Below are 26866 nucleotides of genomic sequence, written 5' to 3'. Positions count from 1 at the left end.
AGTTACTATCTTGAGGCCACGAGATAGTATCTTGAGGCCACGAGTTACTATCTTGAGGCCACGAGATACTATCTTGAGGCCACAAGTTACTATCTTGAGGCCACGAGATACTATCTTGAGGCCACGAGTTACTATCTTGAGGCCACGAGATGCTATCTTGAGGCCACGAGATAGTTATAATTAATTTTTTTTTTACAAAGTGGGACCAGGGGGGCTCCGTAGAGCTGTATTTTAGTTTCGCCATTTGGCTGTAAAGAATGTTTACCTGTACAGGTTACTAACGTTTACTCAATTAAAGGTTGGCTTTTTGATAACAGACTGCACACTAGATTTTAAATTAACTTGTATGTTATGAATGTCTTTTGTTTTGACACTTCCTGTACAAACGGAAGTGTTATATTTTTAACTTTACAGTGAGAAAGGGGAAGAGAATGGGGAAAGGTAAGAGAAGGACCTCACTGTTGTTTTTAATACTTTAACTACATACAAATAGCTCATAAGTTAGAGGTAACAATGTGAGTTTAATTTGAATACAGCTACGTCCAGAAAGATTCGGACTTTAATGTCATACGCTTTAATCTTACCCTCCCTCACAAGTTTGCTAGCTTAGCTATATGTTGTTGCTAAGTAACGTAATGTTACATATGCTTCAAATAACGTTAATTTAATGGCTGAAAGTTTTTTTTAATTGTATGGTTAAATGGTATTGTAAAATAAGCATAATGTGTTGACAATATTTTGGTTTTGTTTTCTGCCTGGCTGTGTAATGTTTTTCAAACATCGAGATATTACGCTGGAGGCTGGTCACCAAATAATAACAGAGTGACTGTTCTCGTTCAGCATAGAGGATCTTTGTCCGCGGGTATGCACCAGTAGGAAGGCGCCTTTTGACAGAAGGCAGCAGGAGTGTGGACTCGGGGCGGCGACAGTGGAATAACAGCGGGCCCTTCATGGACAGGACGGCCGTGGTGAAGGTCGGAGCCGCGGCCAGCGCCAGCGTCTGTGCCCTGTTCGGCGGTGTGGTTCTGGCCCAGTACATCGTCGCCAAGAAGAAGCGAGCAGGCAAGAAAACCAGGATCATAGAAATGGTGAGTAACTCGTGCTGCGTCAAGACGACCAGGGGCAGATAAGATAAGAAACAGGAAGTAGGGGAGTTCTACTTTCAAAATAAAAGCGCGCACTATTTAGTCACTTAACGAGTCTTAACGAGGCTGTTGAGAGCATAAAACATTAGGACCACTTTCAATTTTAACCACAGGCGCATTATATAGTAGTAGCAATGTATTCTGGGGAATTCTAAACTTTTCTCATAATTTTCACATTGTATATTGTGCCATAAGGCAGGAGGCTATGTGAGCATCTGCACTTTCGTTGGTAGAATCAGAAATCGAATTGTGTTATACTGTATATTGAGGAAACACAAGTTGTTCAAAATGGGATCTAAAAAGAGTAAAAGTAAGTAAAGCATTAAATACATTGGTATTGCTGGTTTTTTTTTTTTTTTTTATATTTTTACCCATGCAACACCCAGAGCACATTGCAGCACGTGTTCGCCTCTATTCTGAAAATCATGTTCGGAAATTTGACACTGTTACTTTTGGTGACTTGACCGTAGTGGAGTTGCATGACGCTCTGCGCAGGCGCGGATGTTCTTTAAAACAGCAGCTGTTTTTAGAGGTCATCAGTTTGCTCTTCTCCAACAGAAAGAGCAGCAGCTTTTCTGACCAGAAAGTTTTGACAGCCGACCCTCTGTGGTAGTGACTTTCTCTAAAGCGCGTTCACTGTCCTGGACGCAGCTTCGTGCTGCTACTGCTACTGTTGTTGAACAGGCAGCATGGAGGTTATGCAAGCTGCAGCAGTACAAACAACTCAGTCCAGCTTTCTTACCTGGCTGACAGGAATCAGCCTTCTGCACAAACTTAACACATTCACACAAACTGCAGACCTATAAGAAATACTAGAGGAAAGTACCATATGTCAAGATTTGTGTGATTCAAGTATAATTGTCAATAATAATACCAATAATAATATATTTTTTTCTAAATACGGCACGTCTCTTCGTTGTTCCTTGTATGGCATCTGCCATTTTTGTTAGTTTTTAGAAACCTTTCTATACGCATTCGTACATGTATATTTATTTACATTTGTCTGTATGGGTAGAAAAAAAAAAGGTGAAAACAACTTTATTCTTACCTTAAATTACTTACAAAATGTCAAGTTCACTGAATCTTGTTTATCCAAATGTGTATATCTATATCTGGTGTTTGAACCTGTGCACACAGGTAGAGCTGTAACAATTCCAAACTTTTACTGTACAACTAATTGTCTCAGAAATAATTGCGATTAACAATATAATTGTCTCTTTCAGTCAAAATTCAAAATATGTATTGACGTGTCACTTTTTTAAAGCAAAAACAAGTTTTGAATGAATCCCAGGATACATCTTTTGGTCATATTACTGTCACGTGACCCAGATAATGGAATAACACAGGTACACAGCCTAGGAAGTAAACCAAGCCTGTTTATTATAATTAAACATTGTACTGTTTTCTTAAATGAACATAAAATGGACTATTACCATCAACACATGTATCCCTTAGGACTAATGTAAACAATGAATTGCGGTTAAACAAAGAAAACGGCGATTATGTAAAATAATTGCGATTAGACATTGATGTAATATTTGTTACAGGCCTACACACAGGACATACAACCATTTGAATTTTCCACGAGCATTTTGTGACTTTTCTTGATTATATTTGGACTGTAGTTAATAAATAATGCATAATGGCTTTATAAAGGCAATTATTTAATTTCTTTTCAACTTATACACCATCACTCAAATGCCTATGTGAGGATATATGTAGTTCAACAAAGAAGTGGTTTAATATACATCTTTATTTTTTTCACAACATAGTTTCTTATACAGTATGTGGTGCATGGATATTACATTTTTTATTTTTTTATCCAGGGCTTAGGCTATAGAAGATATTTAGACTTTTTGTAACCGGGCGTTTCTATGTACTGTATATCTACTGGAATGTATAGTGACTCATGTCTGAGTTATTTGGCTCCACCCATAGAGGGGCATATTTGTATGTGCTGTCTACAAATACACAAACACTCACAAAGCCTGTTAACATGAAAGGGTGTCCCTCAAATTCAGCTGCCACTTTTCACATTTCATCACTTACAGTAGAAACAGTTCATTTAGATTTCAAAGTGGCCACCACAGCAGTCAAATGCTCTGGCTTCAGACTTAACATTTATCAAGTTTTATTGCTTGTAATTTCCCTGGCAGGTAACCTCCTCTCATTATGTCATTGTAAGTGTGCTTTTATCAGCATTGGCTGACTTACAACAGTCTGAAGTGTGAGGCTGGGTGTGACAGACTTGTGTTTGGTTTGCATAAAAGCAAATCGTACACAACACAGCTTTTTGTTCATGTTTGGCATTCCAGTCCATCATTGCAGGTTTGACGATACTGTGACCTTTTGACCGCTTTACATCTGGTTGTTTGATTTAGGAACTGGCAATTTTAACTGCCAGTGTGTGAAATAGAAGTTGTGAAATATATTAAATTAACCTGAGAGGCCATACGCTGTAATCTCTGATGGGAGGGTCAGAGATAGGACTTGAAACTGTGCCCTTTGTGATGCTTCTTGGAGTTGATTTGTGATCGTGTTGGCCTCACTATGTGTTGAGTTATGTGTATGTGTTTTAACTGTCCATCCCTGTCTGTCTGTTATTTATTGTATGTTAAGTGTATTTTTATGTGCGGCCTTCTTGGCCAGGGCTCACTTGTAAAAGAGATTTTAATCTCAATGTGATTTTTCCCTGGTAAAATAAAGGCTAAAAAAAACAAACAACTGTGAGCAACTGAGTCAAACCATGAGCGGACATTTATATATACACAACAAAGTGAGCAGGGGAAGATCCAGGGAAGCTCTTCAGGGGGGTATCGCACAAAAGTAGAATTTATAAATCCAGGATAACTGATAAAGCCAGGCTTGACCTAGTCTAATCTGTGAATCCTGGCTAGGTGTGTTTCACGAAGGCCAAGCCAGGCTGAGGAGGAATCCAGCCAGGCTGAAGTAATTTGGATAGATGCGCGTTCACGGCTTTCTTTAACAGACCGCGAGGTCGATCACAGATTTCTGATTTACTGATGCTAAAATGGAGAATACGCATTGTGTATTCTTTACACAGAGTGAGCAGCAGCTTCATATGGAAGTATGACAACGTGAAACGCATTATTTGTAAAAAAAAAGAAAACACGGCCGCTGTAATAAAACAGCGAGAGAAAGCGAGGCAGACTGAAAGCCTAAGTAGCCTAAAAATATACATTAACTGACCACTGCTCTTAATTGAAACCGCCATACCATTCAAGGAGTTAGGCTAATTATTTGCACAAATGAGCAGTTGTACTCTTTGCCTTAAAAGTGAGCAGAAGACAGCCTGATGTTACGCAGAAAATTTACCACTAAGATCAATTACAACCACTAATCTACAATGCTAGAATGTGATGCGTACATATCCCTCTCTCTCACTCTGTCTCTCCCTCTCTCTCATATGAGCTAAATTATAAGTAATTAATTAACATATTTGCTCCCACTGCTCCCTTTTTTTTGTATATTTTTTAGATATATCATTTTAGTCGGTCCACTTCTGCCACGCTTTTTCTCAATTATTATTATTATTTTATTTTTTTCAGAGGCAGAGTTTCCTTATTTCCATATTATATGCTTTGCTTCCTTTGCTTTGAAGGCCTATTAATGGACATAGAAAATAAAGACTGAATAAATTGGACTCTGAAATCTAGAAACTATAAAGATAATTAAGTGATCAATTTAATGCACACTGTAAACATGACTGTAACACAGTGTATTCATCAGTTATTTCCCCCCAGCAAAATATAAGGTCAGAAACCATTGAGGTGTCCTCTCCCTGTTGTTACATGAATGTCCAGTATGTACATTGGCCTCAACTATATAGTTACTGGTCCAGTGAACTAAGACTATAATAAGGGAGGATTGTACAATTATAAAAACCTATAATAATTGTTCAATCCTCCCAAATTATAGTCCTAGTTCACTGGAGAGAACACACATTGTGTGCTAAGAATGCCAAATACAGTGCACATGGAAGAGGAACATACATGGCCCTTTTGTTAAAGAATACTAAAAGAAATAAATCAACTAAAATAATTAAAAGTGCATTTGTTAGAACCACTAACACGTGTACAGCACTTTATATGTTGTCCTTCATCACTGACTTCATTTAAATCGGCCTTTTCTAATGATCTCAACAACTGCCGTAATATATTCAAAAACAACAAGTAGTTTTCATACAGCCATATAACAGTAACAATGACTTTCACATGAATAATTATAAAAATAATGGTCAACTTTAAATAGTGCTTTACTGAACAGCAACATGCACCTGTTGTATTTTAATGCAGGCTGATAACAATAAGGTAAAAGGCACTGCTGAGTGAACATAAAAGGCTCCAGGATTAATACATCCTGGCTGTTATTGGTCGGGAGCAGGCTACCTGCACAGAATAAATCTCCATGGTAACTTAGGTGCCTCTGCTTTTGTGCAACCAAGTCAAGGCTAAATTCATCCAGGATAATTGGAATATCCCAGCTTAATCCCTTATCTTGGTTTTTTGCAATAGCCCTCAGGTGTCATTCAATGCGTTTACATGCAGTTTAAAAAAACAGATTATATTTGGGTAAAGGCAATACCCCGATTTCTCAAACACACAAATACAAATACATCTTAATTGGAGTATGGTCGGGTTAAGCGTCTGCGCATGCTCCAACTGCCCCTCCCCAATCCGCTGGAGTGGTTTTTGAACTGGAAATAATCCGTCAGTGCGCTGTGAGTCGTAGTTGTTGCCATGATACCATACATCAAAACGGCCATCGGCAGCAAATAGCCTGCGGTGAGTCTGTCTTACTCCCCGCCGAGGCAGCAGCAGAAACCGGGAGATGGATAAACGGATTGTCCATATCCGGGGCTGAGCTGCCCCCGCTGCGGCTGCTGGCTAACGTTAATGTTAGTTAACTAACAAAGTTAGTTTGCTAATTCCACCCGACACTGGTTACAGATAACGTTATAATGAGCCAATCCGTGTTCATCTAGCAAGAGCAATATGCTTTCCTTCGCTGTGACAAAAGTGTGTGAATGAAACATTAAGTTGTTGAATATTACTAATTGAGTGGCCCGTGGGTGTAATTTTGACATAGGTCAACCGGAAGAAAAAGCCAGTTGTGCTTTGGCAGAGCGCCACCTACTGTACTGGAAGTAGAGTTACTCCTGTCATTCTCCCCATTCTTCTCCGCTCATGTATACGGGTAGAACTGGCATAAAACCATAAAAACCATACCACGGTTACTGAAAAATCAAAAGGATGCTGAAATCAGCCATCCCGACGAGCTACCCAGATACATTTAGATGCGATTATTTTTGAGCTTATTTAGTTTATTTTCACAACACTGCCATTTATTTGATTCAGATTATTTCCTGGATTCTAACTTTGTAGCTACAAGACCACCAGAGATGTAGTCAAAGTCTCTGGAATTAAATGGACTACAATAACACGGCAACCGAGCTGCAAGGCAGCCGTCCGCCCTTTGTTTGCTTTGCGCTTTTGCAAATCCAGCCTTGTGTTTAAGAACGACACCAGAGGATGTGTTTTGGGATGTAAGTAGCCAGTGTGGCTTCTGGATTGAAACCCGTTTCCTCGTTTCCTGTCCGACCTTCAGCGTGGAAACTTCTTTTGACCATCTGCTTTTGATGATGCCAGATGCTGCAGAAGCACAGACTTCCGCCCCGAGCCCCAGGAGTCTAAAACCACACGACAACCACTCAGTTAGGCGTTCATTTTCTGTCCTGTGTTGGAATTTTACAGGGACATTCATTCCTCTACTGACCGACTGTCACAGAAAAACAAACCGCATTGTTTTCTTCATACCCAAAACCATTTGGGGTTTTTGTTTACAGCCGGCCTGCTTTTTACCAGCACGACTTTGTTCACTGGTAACTACTGGGTGTTACACGTTTGTTTGCTTACACTTTCAACTGCAGCGACTTCCAAATGAAATGATAACATATCCAGTACTAAGGGGGGGGGTCACATCTTGAAGATACATGTAACAAATGTTTATTTAACCCTATTTTTTAATTATGATAGAGAATAGAAGAAATTGCCCAAGAAAGCAAATGGTTGGATTTTTAAAACTGCAGAAAGGTGAACCTTTGTCCATGGTATTGCTAATAAATCCATCCATCTGTACAGCAGAGTATCCTAAAACCCATGACCTTGAATGAGACTCTTAATACTACCAGAAAAGTCTTTTCAAAACACAGACCGCTAACTTAAAGCTTTTCCCCAAAGATGTTTGTATTTACGTGCTTTGCGAGGTGGTTCTTCTTGGAAGTTCTGTTTGCAATAAACAGCAGCTTCACCACGAACCTAATAAACCTTAACCTGCTATTAAATGTCTAAAGAAATATTACGTATAAGAACAGTAAAATTCCTTTAAATCTCTGTTTGTCCAACCTTATCTTAACGCTAGGGATGCACCGATCCGACTTTTTCAGTCCCGATACAGATACCGATGCCTGTCTTTGTGTATCTGTCGATACCCGATACCGATCTGACACCGTTGTTGAATTAATAATAAACTGTACACCTTCCACCTTATACCTTCCTTCCACCATGTGGAAGAGACTAAAGGCACCAGACTTTCCTAACTAAACATTACTTTCCTAACTAAGACAAAATAACATAGATGGAATGTATTGAATTCTTATTTATTTGTTATTTAAAAAAAACAATTGTGCATTCAAATCGAAAATGGAATGTAATCTTCTTTTTTAAATTTAAAAGCAACATACACTTACAATAAACGGGCCTGACTCAGTTTAAAAACTGGTTTACAGCAGGTTCCTGTTCTGCAGCAACATAGAACAATGAACACAATTTTGGCACATTTCTACAGGACATTATTATTGACTAGACAGATGCAAACAAATAAAACATTAAATATGGAAAAACAAGACTAAAAACAATACATGAACAATCAGTGTGTGCAAGTATGACTTTCAAGAAGAAACAGTTTATGTGACTTTTTGAAATATGGGATGGATGATAATGTTCGAATGTGATGGGGAATGTCATTCCAAATTTTGGTGTAAATATAGAAAAAGGATTTCTGACCGTAGTGGTTGTTGTATGGGGAACCTGGAATGAGTGCCTGTGAGACTGACCTAGTGAAGCGTAGTGGTCTCATATTGTGTGTCGGAAGAAGAACTGTAAGTGCTGGTAAAGAGCTATTTTGAATCTGAAAATAAAATGCAATAGCATGGCTGTTTACGTAGTTCTGGTAAGTCAAAGCATTTGTGCGTGTGAGCGCACTGCAATGATGAGACCACTTTGGAAGATTACTGTGGATCTTAAGTGCTCGGTAGTATAGTCGTGCTATTGGTTCAGCAATGTCCTTAGTGGTAAGAGACCAGATTGGAAGACGGTAGGACATTGTTGAAAACACAATGGCATGTAGGTCGGTTTCAAGTTAAGTTAAATAAATAAAACAAAACCGAGTAAAACATCACAATAAAAAATTACATAAATTACAGATCAACAGCAGAGGACAAATTACGGATTATCCCAGCCAATGACAACAGGTTTGATTTTGCAGTAAAAAAACAAGGCAAATAACTGGTATATTTACATCATAAATTATTACGACAAACTGAAAGCTCTCCCATTTGTAAGTCATCTTTTTCTAGGTGTGAAGTCAAATCCTGTAAACTTTTTTTTTTTTAACCGCGTGGCCTCTGTGAATGCCCCAGATGTAATGCAGTCGTTTTTAATGTTATCAACTACACCTGTACTTTTCCTGCTACGTCCAGCCAAAACTGTCTGCTGTGATAAAGGCCTACTGCTGGGTTAGGGGGAGAAGAAACCTGCTGTGTGTTTCACCCTGTTTTTTTTTTTTTGTTATTGATCCCCAGTGGGGAAATTACAATTTACACTCTGTTTGTTAGAAATCACTACACACAGGCCTGAAATACACACACATGCTCAGGACCTATTCATGCACAAATGGAGAGATGTCAGAGTGAGTGGGCTGCCAGTGCTGGACCAGCGCCCTGAGCGGTTGGGGGGGGGGGTACGGTGCCTTGCTCAAGAGCACCTGGCAGTGCCCAGAAGTTGAACTGGCATCTCTCCAGCTACCAATCCACACTCTGTACTTTGGTCCGTACTGGGACTTGAACCAGCGACCCTCCGGTTCCCAACCCAAGTCCCTTGGGCAGAACAGAGCTACGCTTAAAACTGCAAGTCTGGGGTTTCTAGAGGTGCAACGATGAATCGATGAATCGATTAGTTGTCAACTATTAAATTAATCGCCAACTATTTTGCTAATCGATTAATTGTTTGTCATTTTTATTAAAAAAATAAGATTTCTCTGATTCCAGCTTGTTAAATGTGAATATCTTCTAGTTTCTTCTCTCCTCTGTGACAGTAAACTGAATATCTTTGAGTTTTTGACAAAACAAGACATTTGAGGACGTCATCTTGGGCTTTGGGAAACACTGATCCACATTTTTCACCATGTTTTGACATTTTTATAGATCAAACAACTAATCGATTAATCAAGAAAATAATCGACAGATTAATCGACTATGAAAATAATCGTTAGTTGCAGCCCTTTGCTACTTCACTGTCTTTACTGGTGGCTGTATTTTCTTTCTACAGTGTCTACAGTACCGTATACAGTAGTTTGTATAATAGGATCAGTATGATGCCTGTGCACATACTGCTTGCGTGTCATATGTTACCCAGAAAGCCATTAAACTGATGCTTTCTCCTAGAGTTATAAAAGCAGGGAGTGCAACTGTAGAATGAGCCTCAGTTTTTGAATTTCCAGGAACATTAGAGGTGATCATTGGCAAAGCCAGACAACCAAACAGCTGCCCTGTTGAAGTATGTTTATGTTACTTTGTTTCACACACGTAAAAATCAAATCACACTGAAGCAAGGGCGTAGGTTTTGTTTTAACATTGGGTGGGACACATGATAATGGCGGGGTCTGGGGGTCCTCCCCCGTTACATTTTTGAGCGTCAAACACTTCATTTCCTGCATTCTGGTCTAATGTAACAATTTATGGTGCAAAGGGCTTTATTTATGTAAAGGAAATTATTCTTCTCCTTTTTATTGTTGGAAACTTTCTGCATATTCAAAAGATAACACGTGTTTCGGGATGATTTCTTTTTTTTATGACTCATTAACATCTCAACAAAAAAATCTGTTAGAGAATGACACATTGGTAAAACATATTGAGGGGACATCCCCAGCACCCCCATCCCCCCAAAAAAATAAAAAATAAAAATAAAATAAAAATTCTATGCCTATGCATTGAAGAAATATAAAACACATGTAAGGGTGTGGTAGAAACCAGTTATGGCTTATATAAAATACCACACCCAATGTGTATTGCAGCAGCTGCTGACTTTGATTAATAAGTTTAAATGAAAAAATGACAACTCAGTGCCGTTTGGTTTCCCTGATCATTCACAGAAGAAGGAATTTATTTGTTATTCTCTTATTTTAGAAAGTTGATGAGGGTTTGGCATAATTCATACATAAACATTATTGGCCACTAACCGGTGACAAAACTCTCATGTGCAATTCAAAAGTAAGTCAAATTTTACCAAAAGCTCTCATCTCAGAACGGTATCTTGAATTAGAACATGTATTATATTTTTGATTATAGGAATTTATCGTCACGCACAGTAGTATTGGCATTTCTTAAGTCAGCGATCAACAAGAAGAGAGTCTTAGATAGTGATGTATTTGAGGGAATTGCAACGAAAATAAATTGGAGTTTTATTGGGGAAGAATAACCTGAACTCTGAGCGGGCAAGCCTCTTCCTGCAGTGACCAGCCATGGCTGTATAATAAGAACTGGACGCAGCGTTTGAGGCGGAGCCCCGTTCGTTCCTCTGAGAGTTGTGGCGCATGAATCCATCACGGAGGCAAAAATGACCCGGATGACCGGCGCTGCTCCTGCTCTGTGCGGCCCATAGTGCAGGTTGAATAGAGACTTCCGAGCCGGCTACTTACGGTTTAGCGCTCCGCTAACTTGAATGGGGATAAAATGATTTCATTGTGCAGCTCTTCTAGACTTTTCAAACGTTATTGGACCGAATGGATCAACTTCTGATAGTGAAACGAGTCATTTTGCTGGGGTAGTGACGCTCAAAGAAATGTATTGAATGACTTACAGCTGTCTATTTCAGCACGTATGTCTATGGGAAAAAGTCCTTTTGGGCCCGAGGGCATCGGGTGACAAGTTGGGAATTGCAATTCCACTCTTTGGCCACTATGTTCAATTTGCTTGAAAGCCCGGCGCACTTCCTGGGGGACTTCCTGTGAACGCTTCTGCCAGTGGCCATGCTGCTTTATCAGTAGCAACAGATGGCTGTTACCATGACAAGCAGAGCAGTTTTTAGTGTAGGTGGGGCCACCATAGACTGTGGGGGCAACAGGGAACTGACGAAGGCCCTTGATGCAAAGCAGGCACTGTCTCGTACATTAACAATTCTCAGGCATGTCTTAACATCACGCCGTGTTCACAGAAAAATAATGAGGATTGGATTCATGTCTGGTTGCAGCTTGGAGGCATTCGTGTACCTAAAACTCGTCGGAACACCCACTTTCAAGATGGTTATTGTTTGGACAGGTGTGGAGAGGAAAATTGCATTAGCAGCAAATGTTTTGTAGAAGTAAAAATAGTCGTAGTAAAGGTTGCAGTAGAAGGAGCAAGATCGGGAGTAGTAGTAAGTTATATAGAAGTTGAGAAAATAGTCAAAGTTGCTGTAGTATCAATAGCAGCAGTATATGTTTTAGTAACAGACTAGTAGAAATTGTAAGACTAGTAGTAGATAAAGTTGCAGTGACATTAATGGAAAATATAGTAGTTGTAGTAAAGGGGTGTTGGTAGCAGACGTTGCAGCACTATCAGTATGAGTACAGTTGTTTGTCAGAGGTGTATCCCATTACAACAACAGTCCTGGAATCAGCAATCTCTCCACAGCTCACGCCCTGCCACCTGTTAAGGTGAGGCTCAGAGGCTTAGGCGCAGCACCCAAGCTGGTTTGGTCACCTCCTAAGCCGAATGAATGTAACTAAATAACTTTTCTCAGACTTAATGATAGTGGACTTTTTTAGTTTTGTCTTTAAGCTATTTTGTATATATTATATTATATATCTATTTATTATCTGCTCTAGTCTTCCACAAACGTAGGGAAAACACTGACAGGGTCTCTGCACTTTGTCTTGATGACCTTTGACCCCAATAGGCCAAGGCTGGGTCACAGCAGCATGAACCTATCCGTAACCTTTGCTCAGGCTCGTGTAAGTCAGGTGGGATTTCAAAAATAGTGTTGGGAGAATGCCGGACAGGCAATTTGACAGCTGCTGGAAAAGTCTATCGGACTGATAACATTTTCTGTGCGAGTGTGTTTCGCAGCAACATGCAAAGTAGCATTCAAACTAGGGATCGACAGATACTGTTTTTTCGAGGCCGATATCGATACTGATTATTAGTAGTTACTGAAGCCGATAACCGATATTTGGAACAGATATGCGATTACAGTGAAAATGAAAATCTTTAAGTCAAAATTAAGATTTTGGAATGTTACACACTCCAACTCAAAACTGTGTTTAAATGCTTTAAGCAATTATTTAATAAATTAGAAACTTTCAACATAGTACCCAGTAAAAGGTAGTCAGATAGAGTTGTGGGCGGGACATTAAGTCAGACTCAGTGGGGAGTGACCGAAGCAGAGGGACAGACACAGACCTGTAGCGGAGCCAAAGTAGCAGATTTTTTTTAATTAATTAACTTTATCGGTTATCAGGCAAATAAAACGCCGACAGAGATCATCTACAAACTGCCAAAAAATCAGGCCTGACAATCGGCCAAGGAAGATAATCGGTCTATCCCTAATTCAAACAAGGACTTATGTAAGGCTTTTAGAAAAATGTTCTGATAGCTCCACCCAGCTTTGCTGTCACATTCCCAATTTTAACAAAACAACCTTGTTATCCTCACGCCTCCTTACCGTGAGGGTTAGGGTTGAGACAGAATTCGATGTGAACTGAACTGTTAGATAAGGTTTACGATTAGATTCTGCTTTTGGTTTTGTTTGCAGAAGATAATACTACATTTAATGCACAACAAGCTGCTGATAGATAAATAGGAGGTCAAGGTTCAAAATGAATACCCAAATGTAAAAGGTTGTTTTAGTTGTGCAACAGAAAACTCAGATTGGACAGATAGTCTAGCTAGCTGTCTGGATTTACCCTGCAGAGATCTGAGGAGCAGTTAAACATAGTCCTCACAAATCCACCGCAGTTTAAAATGCCAACACAAAGAAAGAGGAAAGTAATGGACATCCGGCCGGAAAAAAATGACTACGTTTACATGCACATAATATTCCGTTTTTTGCCCTTATTCTGAAAAAGACGATATTCCGACTAAGCTGTTTATATGGCTAATGAAAGAGGATATTCCACTTATATTCCCGTTTACATGTAGCCGTGCAAAATACGATTTTTTCAGAGTTTACCAGCGGTGACGGACTTGTTGGACTGTGTGAACACATCCTCTCTCTTTCATTCCTTCAACCAGCTTCTTGAAAAGGTCGGTGTAGCGATGTGTGCGCAAATCAAAAAACCTGTTGATATCCAAGTCTTTGATGATGTTTAAAAGTAGCTGCGTTTCTCCTCCTTATCGGGTCTGCAGCCTTGCAAACTGTCGGCTGGTTGGTTTGTGTACAGTAACCATAGCAACGCACAGAGCTGACCATAAGCCTTAAGCATTAAGACGCATATTCCGAATGCCCTGTATACATGTCCAAACAATGCCTCTAAAACACGAATAATACCAGAAAATCCCACGTCTTAATTAGAAAATGCTATATTCGGAAAAAGGCCTTATTTGGAATATCCAACTAGAATATGCTGTTTACATGACCCGTATCAAATTCAGAATATTGTCATATTCAGGAATAATAGTGGAATATTGGCGTGCATGTAAACGTACTCAGTGACATCCGGCGGAATTTCTGTATGACCTGAACATCGAAGCAGCGGCGCTAGAAGATGGGACATCTTTATAGGACCGTAAAAACGACAATAAATTCTTAAAATAAAATGAACAGATGATAAGGGTAAAAAGACAATGAAAAGATGATTAAAAGAGGACATAACATAAAAAGCAAAAAAAAAAAAAAAAAAAAAAGTGTTTTAAGAAGTGATTTAAAGAAGTCAGTGATTCAGCAAGCCTTATGTCTAGGGCTGGAATGCGTTCAAAAATGTTCAGTACCGATACCAATACCGTGACGTCAATACCGATTCCTAAACACTACTTTTTTTCGATACCAATTTTATAAAACAAAAAGAAAACATTACACATCACGGCACAAATCTTTTTATCTATTTTTCAGCTCCTGCTACGTGAGCCCCGTCTCTGTGTGACGTAGAGTTTTTTCCTGCCTTCCTCAATGACGTGTAACGTTGGACAGCAAATCACAGACACTATTAGTTCTTGGTGGAAGCATGCTGCGTGCTTATTGGCTCACTGACGCTGATGAGATTTACTCCTTAAGTAGTGAAATTGGGTATTGAATGACTGGGCATTTTTCGATACTCGATACTAAAAGTATAGCCTAAAGAGTATTGAATTATTTAGTATTGCCCTACTTATGTCCACGGGCAGGTAGTTCCAAAGCCGAGGTGCCCTGATGGAGAAGGCACGGTCACCTCTGGTTTTGAGCCTTGACTTTGGAACGGTTAAAAAGGGCCCCGCCCCAGGATCTAAAGTTGCGAACAAGCTCGTACAGTATGGGGTCAGCATTTCTGTGATATAGTCGGGGGCTAGACCCTGACATGCTTTAAATGCCATCAGTAAAATCTTAAAATCGGTTCTAAAACGGACATGGAGCCGGTGAACTGAAGGATTGGTGTGATGTGATGTGATGTGATGTAAGTTAAAACCGTTGAGAAGATTACACACCGTTGATTACCTCTGTATGTGTGTGTGTGTGTGTGTGTGTGTGTGTGTGTGTGTGTGTGTGTGTGTTTGCATGTGAGGAATGTCCATTGGCTGCGTGCTCGTCATGTGTGACTGACCATTGTAAGACCCAACAGCCTGACGCTCGCACTGAACCTTGACCCTCGTGACCTGCCGTCCGCCGTCACGCTATTTTCTGCATGTGTGTGTGTTTGCGGGGTGTGTGGGGGGGGGGCGGTGGGGGGGCTGTTAAAATGTGTGTACTCAGCAGTAGTAGTGCTGAAGCGAGTCTACCCTCTCTGATTAATTTTAAAGGTTTCTTTTTCAAAGGGTCAAAGGTGACATAACTGAACCAAGGGTAGATTACAAATGTCACTTATCCTCCACTGGCCCTATTCCACGTCTTTTTATACGTGTGTGGTTGTGTGCGCGTGCGTGTGCCTGTGTGTGTGTGAGAGAGCATTTAGTGTGTTGACATGGGTCAGCTGAAATTGTCATTGTGTATTTACTGTTTCTGTAAATGTATGTGTGTTTGAACCTCTGTACACAGTGGGAGGGGTTATGTTGTCTAATACATGTTTGGGTGACGCCCCCTCCCTCCCTGACTGTCGCTGTAGATATAAAAGCCCTCTGCAGCCACACAATCTTTTCCTCACTCTTGTTTAAGTCTACACAACAGCCCCGCGGTAAGTTAGTGTGTGTACTGTTGTGGATGTGCGGATGTGTTTTTATGTAACTGGTCATACTCCAGGCTGTAGCCATTTTTGGTTCATAGTAACTGTAAACAACTGTAACAAAATCCTCCTGAATGTCGTCTTCTGTTATTGGGATATTTGACCTTTGACCTCAGTATTTGCTGCTTGTAATGTTAATCCAGAAACGGAGGCTTTTTCCCAACTTCGCACTTCTGGTAGATTGTAATGTTGCAACCTGTGCTCGCTAAAAAGAGCGTCTGTTTAAAACACTAAAAACTAAATTGGGGAAAGGAATGTGATGCAGCAAATCTGGCAGTATCACATTTAGTGTCTTTACAGTACAGTTGTATTTCATCATCGATAGTGAAGCAGTATTTCATGTTTCAAAAGAAAGTTTGAATTTCACTGCCCTAAGGGGAACACACCCTGCAAAACTCTGCTTTTTCAAAACTGCCTTTTCATATTTGTTCCTAGACTGCAGGCTTTGTGACCCCGTGCAGCGCAGCATGTTTCTATTCCTCTGCACTTTTTCTTCGTCTTTACTCGGCAACAATGAAGTTCGGGAAGTTGTTTTGGCTCTTTGCACGCTGGGATAAGTGTGTGTTTGTTTGTGAGTGATACGCTTATGAGAGAGCAGGCTGGAAGACCTACGTTTTTATTTTTGGCCTGTGTTCTGACGCATCATGTTTCTGCAGGATCAGAGGGATTTACAAGGTGCTACGAAGTCTGATGCTAATTATGTAACAAGGGGGAAGGTGTGTGTGTGTGTGTGTGTGTGTGTGTGTGTGTGTGTGTGTGTGTGTGTGTGTGTGTGTGTGTGTGTGTGTGTGTGTGTGTGTGTGTGTGTGTGTGTGTGTGTGTGGACCCGTCGGGTCCAAAAACCGGGGAATACAGTATACTTGTGGGGTCTGCACAGCCTTGTGGGGCCAAAATGCTGGACCCCATAAGGTTAAAGGTCTGTTTGAGGGTTAAGACTTGGTTTTAGTATTAGGGTTAGAATTAGGTTATGGTTAGGGTGAGGGTAAGGGTTAAGGTTAGGCATTTAGTTGTGATGGTTAAGGTTAGGGTAAGGGTCTAGGGAATGCATTATGTCAATGACAGGTCCCCACAAAGATAGTGAAACAAACGTGTGTGTGTGTGTGTGTGTGTGTGTGTGTGTGTGTGTGTGTGTGTTATTCAGCGCAGTGTACATCTACACAGCACAGCTGGTGTGTTGCCCCTCCCACACCTGTCAACTTTGTTACATTAGAAAGAGCTTTTAAGCGTTTATATATTCCATCCATCCATCCATCTTCTTCCGCTTATCCGGTAACGGGTCGCGTTTATATATTCATATCTGTAAATACATCTATGTATGTATTGATAGATACTAAAGGCTGATGGACATCTGTCACTCTTAAAAAAAGAAATTCATCAAAAGCAACATGACAAACAACAAAATAAACCAGAGCACGTTTTTCTCCCATCCCGGAATGCTGTGTGGACTAACCAGACCTTCCTCCGCAGCGCTGTGGAGGAAGGTCTGGCAATGCGAGACTAAGTTAGTGCTGATCAAATGTCTTCCACGGCGTGTTTTTTTTTTTTTTTTTTTTCAGTTTTGCTGTTTGTTATGTCTACGCTAGAGTGGGTGTTTCAACATCGGTCTGTAATTACTTCTCTCTCCCTCCAGATGCCTCAGTTTGAGAAGTCGACGGTCCACATGAGGGACCCTGAGAGGGTGGAGCAGATCATCTGTGGCCTCATCAAAGGAGGAGCTTCCAAACTACAGGTAGACCCTCAAGTCCTGATGGCACCCTATCAATTCAGTGTTTTGGTGAAACAGCGCCACCTAGTGGTACTTAAGCAGCATTTTCAGATGATGACAGCCCAGCATTCGGCCTTTCTCCAGCTGTAATCAAGTATATGATATGTGTGTGTATTAGAGGTGCACGATTCAGAAAATGTCACGGTTCGATTCAATATCAATTTTTAGGCTCAAGATTCGATTCAAAATCGATTTTCGATTCAAAAACAATTCTCGGTTAAAAAAAACGATTCACAGTATGTAAATGTAGTTACTTTTCCCATGTGATTGCAGTAGACATACGATAAAAAAAATAAAAATAAATGTATGTAAAAATGAATCGGTAGAGCTTGAATCGCGATACGAATGTGAATCGATTTTTTTGTGTATGGTCTTATACTGTATGTCACTCACTCTTTTAGGTTCCCCATGAGGTCCTTTGTTTCTTTCAGTGTGTGTTTAAGGATCCAATGTGTGCGATTCATGTATTTGGAGCTGCAACGGTTAATCGATTAGTTGTCAACTGTTAAATTAATTACCAACCATTTTGATAATCGCTTTTAAGTAAATGTTTATGGAAAAAAAAGTATAAATTCTCAGATTCCAGCTTGTTATATGAAAATATTTTCTAGTTTCTTCACTCCTCTGTGACAGTATCTTTGAGTTGTGGACAAAACAAGACATCTGAGGACGCCATCTTGTGATTTTGGAAAAACACCGATCGACACTTTTTCACCATTTCTGACATTTTGTAGACCAGCGTAATGTGAATGTATTCCTCTGGTTCTGGTAAACCAAATGTTCCCGGCTCTGTTGCAGATCATCACAGACTTCGACATGACGTTGAGCAAGTTCGCTATCAACGGCAAACGCTGTCCGTCGTGTCACTGTAAGTACAACAAGAACACGACGCGAGACGTTTCTTTAGTGTCGCCACATTCGTTTTTCTAACCACATTTTTTTGTCAACCTTAATTGAAATTCGCAATTTCCCAATTTCCATGTGGTTCTTCTTGCCCGTTTGAAACGGGTCCTAACAATGTCATTCTCCTTCTGTGTACAGATATCATTGAGAACTGCAGATTGGTGTCAGAGGAGTGCAGACAGAAGCTGCTGCAGCTCAAGAATAAATACTATCCCATCGAGATCGACCCTCATCTCACCATGGAGGAGAAATACCCATTCATGGTGGAGTGGTAAGACACATGCACACAAACCTACACACATGTAACTAACACACACAGGGTCCTATCTTGCACCCAGCGCAGCGCAAAGCCCGACACAAGTGTCTTTGCTAGTTTAAGACCGACGCAGTTGTCAATTTCCCGTCCAGCGCCCACGTCGTTTAAATAGCAAATGCACCTGCGCCCATCTGTGAGCCCATGGGCGTGCTGGTCTTACAGGGAGGTGTGTTCAGGTGCATTCTGGGCGTATTGCTATCTTGAGGCAGCAGCAAGCGATCGCGCCATTGACCAACAAAAACCTGGTCTAAAGTCAATAATGCAGCATTTCATTGTTATTTTAACAGAGCATTAGTAAAATGCTCCTAGGCTCGTGCACAGCGTGAGCACACTATGTTTGTTACACACACACAGGGCAGCGCAGCGGCACACAAACATGCAAAAGATTACAAATAAAAATATTACGGTGCAAATCTGCATTCATAATAGCGATGCGCCAAGATACAAACACGCCTGGCTTTTAAAGGGAATGCATGTTACGCCCAAAACACACCTATGAATTAATGAAGACACTAAGTACAACCCTTTTGAACCATGCGCCCGGCGCACGGACCCTTTTTTTTCGCCGTTTAACTAGCAAAAGTGGTTTTGGACACGCCCTAAACGCACCTGTGCCATGTGCTTCACGCCGTGCGCTTAGATCGTTAAAATAGGGCCCTCAGTTATGTTAGCTGCTCACAAGTTACAACCAGCAGAATATACTTTTCTGCAGAGGTATAAACGGTGTAGCTAAACTCTGTGTGTGTGTGTGTGTGTGTGTGTGTGTGTGTGTGTGTGTGTTTGCTTGCAGGTATTTCAAGTCTCACACACTGCTTGTGGAGCAGCGGATAGAGAAAGACAAACTGGCAGAGATGGTGAGAGAGTCTGACGCTGCACTCAGGTACTTGTTCCTCATCGCTCGCCTGGCCTCTCTGAACACTATAGGGTTACTGCAGTTTACTGTTGCATCATGGGTCCAGCCTGTGGCCTTTCTAGTCTGATCTCGAAAGGCCACAGCTGGGTGAGAAGGTCTGGGCTCAGTGGATCCTCAGGGCTGTTTTTAAAACAACACCTGGATCTAAATTATTCATGTTTTCTGATGCTGTTTTAATATTTGTCTGTATATTTAATGTTTGTAAAAAAATAAATGAACCTTTCTTTATTTGCACTTACTTTCTATTAATGAACAAAATGCTAATTTGTATAAGTTTTAAAGGGACAGTTCACCCCAAAATCAATAATACATATTTTAACTCTTACCTGTAATACCATTTATCAGTCTAGATAGTTTTGGTGTGAGTTGCCCAGTGTTAGAGATGTCTGCCTTCTCTCCAATACAATGGAACTAAGATGGCACTTGGCTTGTTTGTGCTCAAAGCGCCGATAAAACCCATTTGGAAAACTCAACAGCAATGTCTCTTTCCAGAAATCATGTCCCCAGTTACTTGAGATGATCCACAGACCTGGTTGTAAGCAGTTCCATGTAGGAAGTATGGTAGAAAGAAAATAGTTCCCATATCAAACTGCTCACAACCAGGTCTGTGGATCATCTTGAGTAGCCGGGGTCAACAATCTAGACTGATGAATAAGCTACAGGGAAGATTTTGGGGTGAACTGTTGCTTTTTAATTTAGTATGCAAATAAACCTATGTTTTATATGGTCAAAGAAAAGCCTTCACATTGCACAGCCCATTTCCAGAAGAGAGTGAAGTGGCAGATTGTAGCATACCTTAAAGCAGTGTTTCTCAAATGGGGGTATGTGTCCCCCTAGGGGTACTTTGGAGGACTGCACGGGGTACGTGACATTTTTTGCAAAATGTTTTTCAGTTACAAGGCTGTAGTTACTTCTACTGCCTTTTTTTTTCTCTCCAAGTTTGTCGCTTTTTTAAGTTTTTCTCGCTGTTTTTTTAAGTTTGTCACCTTTTTTTGAAGGTTTTGTCATTTGTTTTGACCTATTCTTGGCTTTCTTCCTTACTTTTTTTACTGTCTTTTTTTCTTCAAAGTTTTTTTCTGCTTTTTTCAAAGTTTTTGTCACTTTTTCGAAGTTTGTCGCTTATTTGAATTTTTTTGTCACTGTTGTCGCCCTAGTGTTGCCTTCCTTCTTTCTACTGTTTTTTTCCCCGAAGTTTATTACTATTTTCGACCTATTCTTTCCTTACTTCCTTCTTTCTACCGTCTTTTTCCATGGTTTTGTCGGGGTTTTTTTTCATTAGCACCACGTATAAGGCTGTTGTTTAGTAAAGCTATCGCTGACATCGCTGTATTGTTCCTCTTTATACAGACTCTTTTTCTACCAAAAATTATTTGCGCTGGTCAGGGGGTACATGGCTTAAAAAATCTGTTCAAAAGGGGGAACCTTATTGAAAAAATCTTGAGAACCACTGCCTTTAAAGTATAAACTATCTGTAACTCATTGGATGTTATTACTGAATGATATAAAAACCCACATATTACATCAGATTTGCAACTAATTTCACTGTTGATACCCCGTTTGCTTTGTTTGCCTGAAGAATAGCTGCTGTCTCTCACCAAGGTGTCCCTTTCTGCGTCTGCCTGGTTTCAGGGAAGGCTATGAGCAGTTCTTTGACCGCCTGCAGCAGCACGATGTGCCCGTCTTCATCTTCTCGGCTGGCCTGGGCGACGTCCTGGAGGAAATCCTCCACCAAGCCGGAGTCTACCACCCCAACGTCAAAGTCGTGTCCAACTTCATGGACTTTGACGAAAACGTGAGTCCCGCAGAAAAAAAGACAGACACATCTGTTCTTCTGCTTGTGTTACAGCTCAACCTCGTCCAGGCCCATACGGAATCTGCAGACTTTTAATTTTTTTTTTACAGTTTTCAGCAGTCATCCAGAATGAAAATCCATGGAATTTAGCTGACTGTTTGTTCTTCTGAGTATTTCGCATCCGCAGATTCCGTCTGGCCTTGTATAAACTAAAGACACACTGTACAAGCCAGTTAGTGCCCTTGGTATAAATAGGAACCAATCTTTGGTTCCTCAGGTGCAAACCGGAAGCACATACAGTTTTTGACTTGTAGAGGCTTTAAGCCCCTGAGGTGCTCTTCCACGGGTAGAGTAATTGACGCACTTTTTACCTTTTTTGATCAATGAAAGTCCAAGTCATATATTTGCAGTTTAAACCTTTGGTTCAATTTATTTCCATGGTATCTTTGTTGGGTTTCCAGACAAATCACTGCTTGTATGTATGTCTGTGTGGTGTTGTGTACGTGTGTGTGTGTGTGTGTGTGTGTGTGCATGTGCTTCCAGGTTGCACCTGAGGAACCGAAGATTGGTTCCTATTTATACCAAGGGCACTAATTGGCTCTTACACACTCTAGCTGTGTTCGAAACCGTCCCCTATCACGGAAACAGTGCACTATATAGTGTGTTCGCAATTTTTTAGTGCCGTTCGAATTTCCCGCGGTTAATTTCATTCACTATATCGTCCGCTATAAAATACCCACAATGCACTGCTAATTTGAGTGCACATACGATGTACCCTACGTTTCACTTCCGTATGCAACGCGGATGTGGTTTCCTGGCGGAGAAGAAGAAGAAGCAGAAGCAGCCGCGAAAAATTGAAAAAGGAAAAATGGAGCGGACTTTCGTGTCTAAACAGTGGAAATGTAACATGCAACATATAAATGCTTTTATGTTTCGATGTGTTTTTCATTGAGAGTCCAAAATCTTGTTTGGTCGTTCCCTATATAGCTCACTATTTACTACTACTATTTACACTACCCTTGTGTTGTCTTCACGCCGACCATGTCCGTGGATTCGTACACGCCCTAAACGCACCTGCGCCAGGCGCTTCACTCCGTGCGCTGTGATCGTTAAAATAGGGCCCTATATAGGGAATAGTGCGTGATTGAATGAGGGAACGGGTTTCGAACACGGCTGATGTCTCACCGCGCTGGTTGGATCTGCTCCACATCTCACAGGGCGTCCTGAAGGGTTTCAAAGGCGAGCTGATCCACGTGTACAACAAACACGACGGCGCCCTGCGGAACACGGACTACTTCAAACAGGTGAAGGACTACTCCAACATCATTCTAATGGGGGACTCGCTGGGGGACCTCAGCATGGCCGACGGCGCGCCCAACGTGGAGAACATCCTCAAGATCGGCTTCCTCAACGACAAGGTACGGGCGGCCAAGACGCGTGACAATCGAGCTGAAAACAAACACATTAGTTATTTGAGTTCACATTCTTAGAAATAATCCATGGTCAGGGAGGGAGGTGATGTTTGAGCTGTACACAGAAGTATCTAATAGCTAGAGTTTGCATCCAAAAGGAATTAAACCTGTCAGATAAATATAGCGAATAAAAAGTCAAATATTTCTGTCTGGAATTTTAGTGGAGGCCAAATGAGAAGGTCCCAAGAATACAATGTACAAAATGAGGTACTAGGACTTCAACAATTGTGTTTGTATTTGTACTTCTATTACCAATATTTAAAGCAGTTGCAGAGATGATGATGTGTGCATACACAAGGCTGAAGAGCAGTGATGTTACATCAACCGCCATTCTGTTTGGATGGGAACATAGACTGTATAAAACAGCATGAAATTTCCATGGGAAACTTTTAAAACAGTTGGAGTTTTGGCACACGGTTTTGTCTGCAATACCATAAACGTCCTGCAGATGGCACTCGGTTGCAAGAAGTGTATCTGAAGACATATGGGAACAGATACTAAGAGGAGACAGAAGTTTGGCCAACGTGGCATGTTGTGAATCCAAAATCCGTCGGCAAAAAAACATGAATGTGGCTCGTTGGTCTAGGGGCATGATTCTCGCTTAGGGTGCGAGAGGTCCCGGGTTCAAATCCCGGACGAGCCCTCATTTTTGCCAAAATGTAACCCTCACCTGGGTCTGAAAGAAGACAATCACTCATAGTAATACCAACTAATAATCATAGCATAGTTAACTTGTTAGTTTCTCTGGCCGGAAATGGGAAATTTACAGATTATTGCATAACATCATTTTATAATAAGACTACAGTGCAATTACTGTGCCAGTTTTCTAAGATAGTTAGCGAATTGTTTCTTAAAAGTCTAGCTCATAGTTCAATATTCACTATGTAACCGATGAAACATGTCATATAACATGAGACACCATCAAAACTGCTCTATATTCTTCTGGAAGGATGAGAACACAGATATGAAAAATAATAATAACAACAATTCCAATAAAATAAATATCAGTACTTGCCTGTAAACTGAATTTTTTGATACGCCTCAGTTTAATAGCAGCATCTACATATTGCACCTTTTACGATCATGTTAAATAAAGGAATACAAAATAAATGAAAAATCCACTGAAAATAGGACATTTCTGTAAACAATTGGTGACATGTAACATTGTTCCAGCATTTGAACAGCAAATATAATGATAAAAAGAGGGTGGAAAAAATGGTAAAACCAAACCTTCCACTAAATATTGATTAATTGCGGTCTACACGATTAACTAATCACATTCTTCACATCTCAATTTCCGATTTGAAAGCGGTTAACCGTTCAGCCCTAGTTCCTAAGTACTTAACGTAGGCTCTCTGTATTACAGACACTTCTACAACTCACGGTATTCCGATCACTTGGCTTTTTTCCCGCATATTCTATAGATAAATACTTCATTTTATGAGCAATATATACATATATGTCATCCTTGTCTCAACCTCCAGTTTCCAGAGCCAATAGTTTAGGAGAAATCAGCGTGAGTTTCCAAAGTGCGCCTATGAAAGACTTAAGATCGCAAAGTACTGGTTCAACGCATGACCACCCACCATCAAATTGACAGAAACGTTCTCAAGGCCTCATAGAATATTTACGAGTTAGTTTTTGACATTTTTTTGACATTTACAGAGGCATTTTGTCTGACGTGAAATTCCCAGCCGTCCGGAATAGCATTAGCCGTCACGCTAATCCGGATCCCGTGTCTACTGACTGACAGATTTTTTTTTTCGAATGATTTGCCCAAAATGTGTCAATCAAACTGAAATATGTGTGTAAGACCTGCCCCCAGAGACAGGTAAACCAATCAGGCATTATCTTTCCACGCATTGATATTTTATGGGACTTTTACTGTGCTTACTGCGTCAAAAGTCTCCGGAACACAGCGAGTCTACGTTACTATTAAAGGACAATTCCGGCGCATAATGAACCTAGGGGTTAATAGCACGTGTACCGAGTCGACCGTTCTCTGGGTTATGTTTTCATGCTAATCGAATGTGACCAGTTTTAGCGCAAACCGCTAATTAGCTTGTAACGCTAGTAGTTGGGGCACGGGAAAGTAAAAAGAAATCTCTATTTCTACACCACTAACAAGGCTCAAAATAGCACCACACTTCCACGGTAGCATAATGAGGGTCCCTACATGTAAACTGAAGCATTGGGAACTTTGTAAGTTTACAGACAGTTTATTAAAAAGATAGTTTATAAAGACAGTACCGGTTCGGTATACAGGCAGGCGCCATCTTGGGAAAACAGTCATGACCAATCGAACGACGAACGCCGTGCTTGAGCTACGTTACTGGTTACACGGCGTTCGTGGTTCGTCGTTCAATGTATCCCAGAGAACGGTCGACTCTGTACCCATGTGTTCTTAACCCCTAGGTTCATTTTGTGCCGGAATTGTCCTTTTAAAAGCTGCTTGGACTTTCATGACATGAACTGTAAAGCCGCTGCTGATAATTTTCCTCCCGGTCTCACCCTGCAGGTGGAAGAGCGGCTGGACAAATATCTGGACTCTTATGACATCGTCCTGGTGAAGGACGAGACTCTGGAGGTGCCCAACGCCATCCTCCAGAAGGTTCTATAACTCCACGCTCGACCTCCCCAACCCCAGGTCCACTCCTCTCCTCCCCTCCCATCAGCCCCCTTCCAGCTTTGGGCCTGTCAGACTTCTAACACCAACCTAAGCCTTTGTCGATGGTCCAACCCCTTCTCTTGCTCTGGTTTTCTTCCCCCCCCCTCGCTCTTTAAAAGCCCTTTTTTTTTTTTCTCGAGACATCTCCTGAATGAACAGTTTTAAAAGTCCACACAGCTGCATCAGCCTGTCTCTGGTGTGTTTTGTCCATTTGAATTGTTTCTGATGTTCTCTCAAAGTCGTTTTATGATTTAAAAAAAACAGAATAACCAAAAAGTGAGTTAAAAAAAACACATTCTCACTCCATCTTTATAATTTGCACCTTATGGTTGCCATTGTTGGATTATTTTTCACATGGTAATAATTGTATACCAGAAAGCAGGCGCCTACCAACTGTAGAGATGTTCCGATACCGATACCGGTATCGGTATTGCCTCCGATACTGCCTAAAATGCTGGTACCGATATCGGGAAGAACTGGAGTTAATGCACCGATCTGATACCACGTAATAAAGCCCTAAAGAAAATCTACGTTAAAGTAGTTTATTTATGTTCTTTTTCCGTTATAACTGACTGTCAAACTGGATAATAGAAGAAAGTTCTGGGGCGTTCATTGTTTGTGTTTGTTCATGTTTCACAAAGAGTTTAACCTGAGCCAGACTGACAACAAAGATAGAAATCATATCACATCCATACAGGGATAGTAGTATACAGCTGTTAAAACATAAAATATATGACACGCTGGTATCGGATCGGTACTCGGTATCGGCCGATACGCAAGTTCAGGTATCGGAAAGCAAAAAATGGTATCGGACCATCTCTAACCGACTGACACAGTGTTTTCTTTGAGCTGTCTCGACACGTCCGTCACCTCGGTTCCTCTGATTCTGTGACTCTGGTCAGGCAGGGAAAAGGAGGCCGTTGTCACACATAAAACACGTGCATCTGCAAAAGCTACGTTAAGAGCTTTTTGCGGGTCCTTTAAAGTAATTCAGTACATACAGGACCTCGGAAAAATGTAATTTCTAGTCAAAATTACAATGTGTTGCAAGGTGACGGCAACAATATAATAACCACTCTCACAGTATTGGTTTTTTAGAATAATGGATTCAGATTGTCAACGTGAAACTCGGATGATGAGAGGAAACGCACATTAAATTCTGTGTACGGGGGAATCGGCCTGTACACGAACATGTGTCAGTAATGTC

General features: G+C 40.8%; 1 protein-coding gene and 1 non-coding gene across 3 annotated transcripts; both read left to right on the top strand.

Moving 5' to 3' along the window:
- The first annotated feature begins 752 nt into the window (after nucleotides 1-752).
- On the top strand, nucleotides 753-25925 carry nt5c3a (5'-nucleotidase, cytosolic IIIA). 2 transcript variants are annotated; one of them, XM_031298509.2, is made up of 8 exons: nucleotides 753-1088; nucleotides 17461-17559; nucleotides 18394-18463; nucleotides 18637-18769; nucleotides 19605-19694; nucleotides 21357-21519; nucleotides 22737-22937; nucleotides 25510-25925. In XM_031298509.2, exons 1-8 carry the CDS (start codon nucleotides 951-953, stop codon nucleotides 25609-25611), a joined length of 996 nt encoding a protein of 331 aa, XP_031154369.1. In that variant the 5' UTR covers nucleotides 753-950; the 3' UTR covers nucleotides 25612-25925. The 2 variants fall into 2 exon arrangements, with proteins under 2 accessions (XP_031154369.1, XP_031154370.1); XM_031298510.2 differs by lacking the exon at nucleotides 753-1088 and adding an exon at nucleotides 15706-15782.
- trnap-agg lies at nucleotides 23563-23634 on the top strand. Its single transcript has one exon. It is a non-coding gene; the product is annotated as a tRNA-Pro (tRNA).
- Nucleotides 25926-26866: the final 941 nt, after the last annotated feature.

The sequence above is a fragment of the Sander lucioperca genome, chromosome 10 (assembly GCF_008315115.2).
Source record: "Sander lucioperca isolate FBNREF2018 chromosome 10, SLUC_FBN_1.2, whole genome shotgun sequence".
Taxonomy (NCBI): Eukaryota; Metazoa; Chordata; class Actinopteri; order Perciformes; family Percidae; genus Sander; species Sander lucioperca.
The sequence above is the reverse complement of the archived record's forward strand: the minus strand, read 5'-3'. Positions and strand labels throughout refer to the sequence as shown.

What these genes read in the sequence shown, in the direction of transcription:
- nt5c3a (XM_031298509.2), top strand. Translation starts at nt 951, where the DNA reads ATGGACAGGACGGCCGTGGTGAAGGTCGGAGCCGCGGCCAGCGCCAGC. An exon ending in GAGTCTGACGCTGCACTCAG is followed by an intron (nt 19,695 to 21,356) that starts GTACTTGTTCCT and finishes GCCTGGTTTCAG; the next exon opens with GGAAGGCTATGAGCAGTTCT. An exon ending in TCGGCTTCCTCAACGACAAG is followed by an intron (nt 22,938 to 25,509) that starts GTACGGGCGGCC and finishes CTCACCCTGCAG; the next exon opens with GTGGAAGAGCGGCTGGACAA.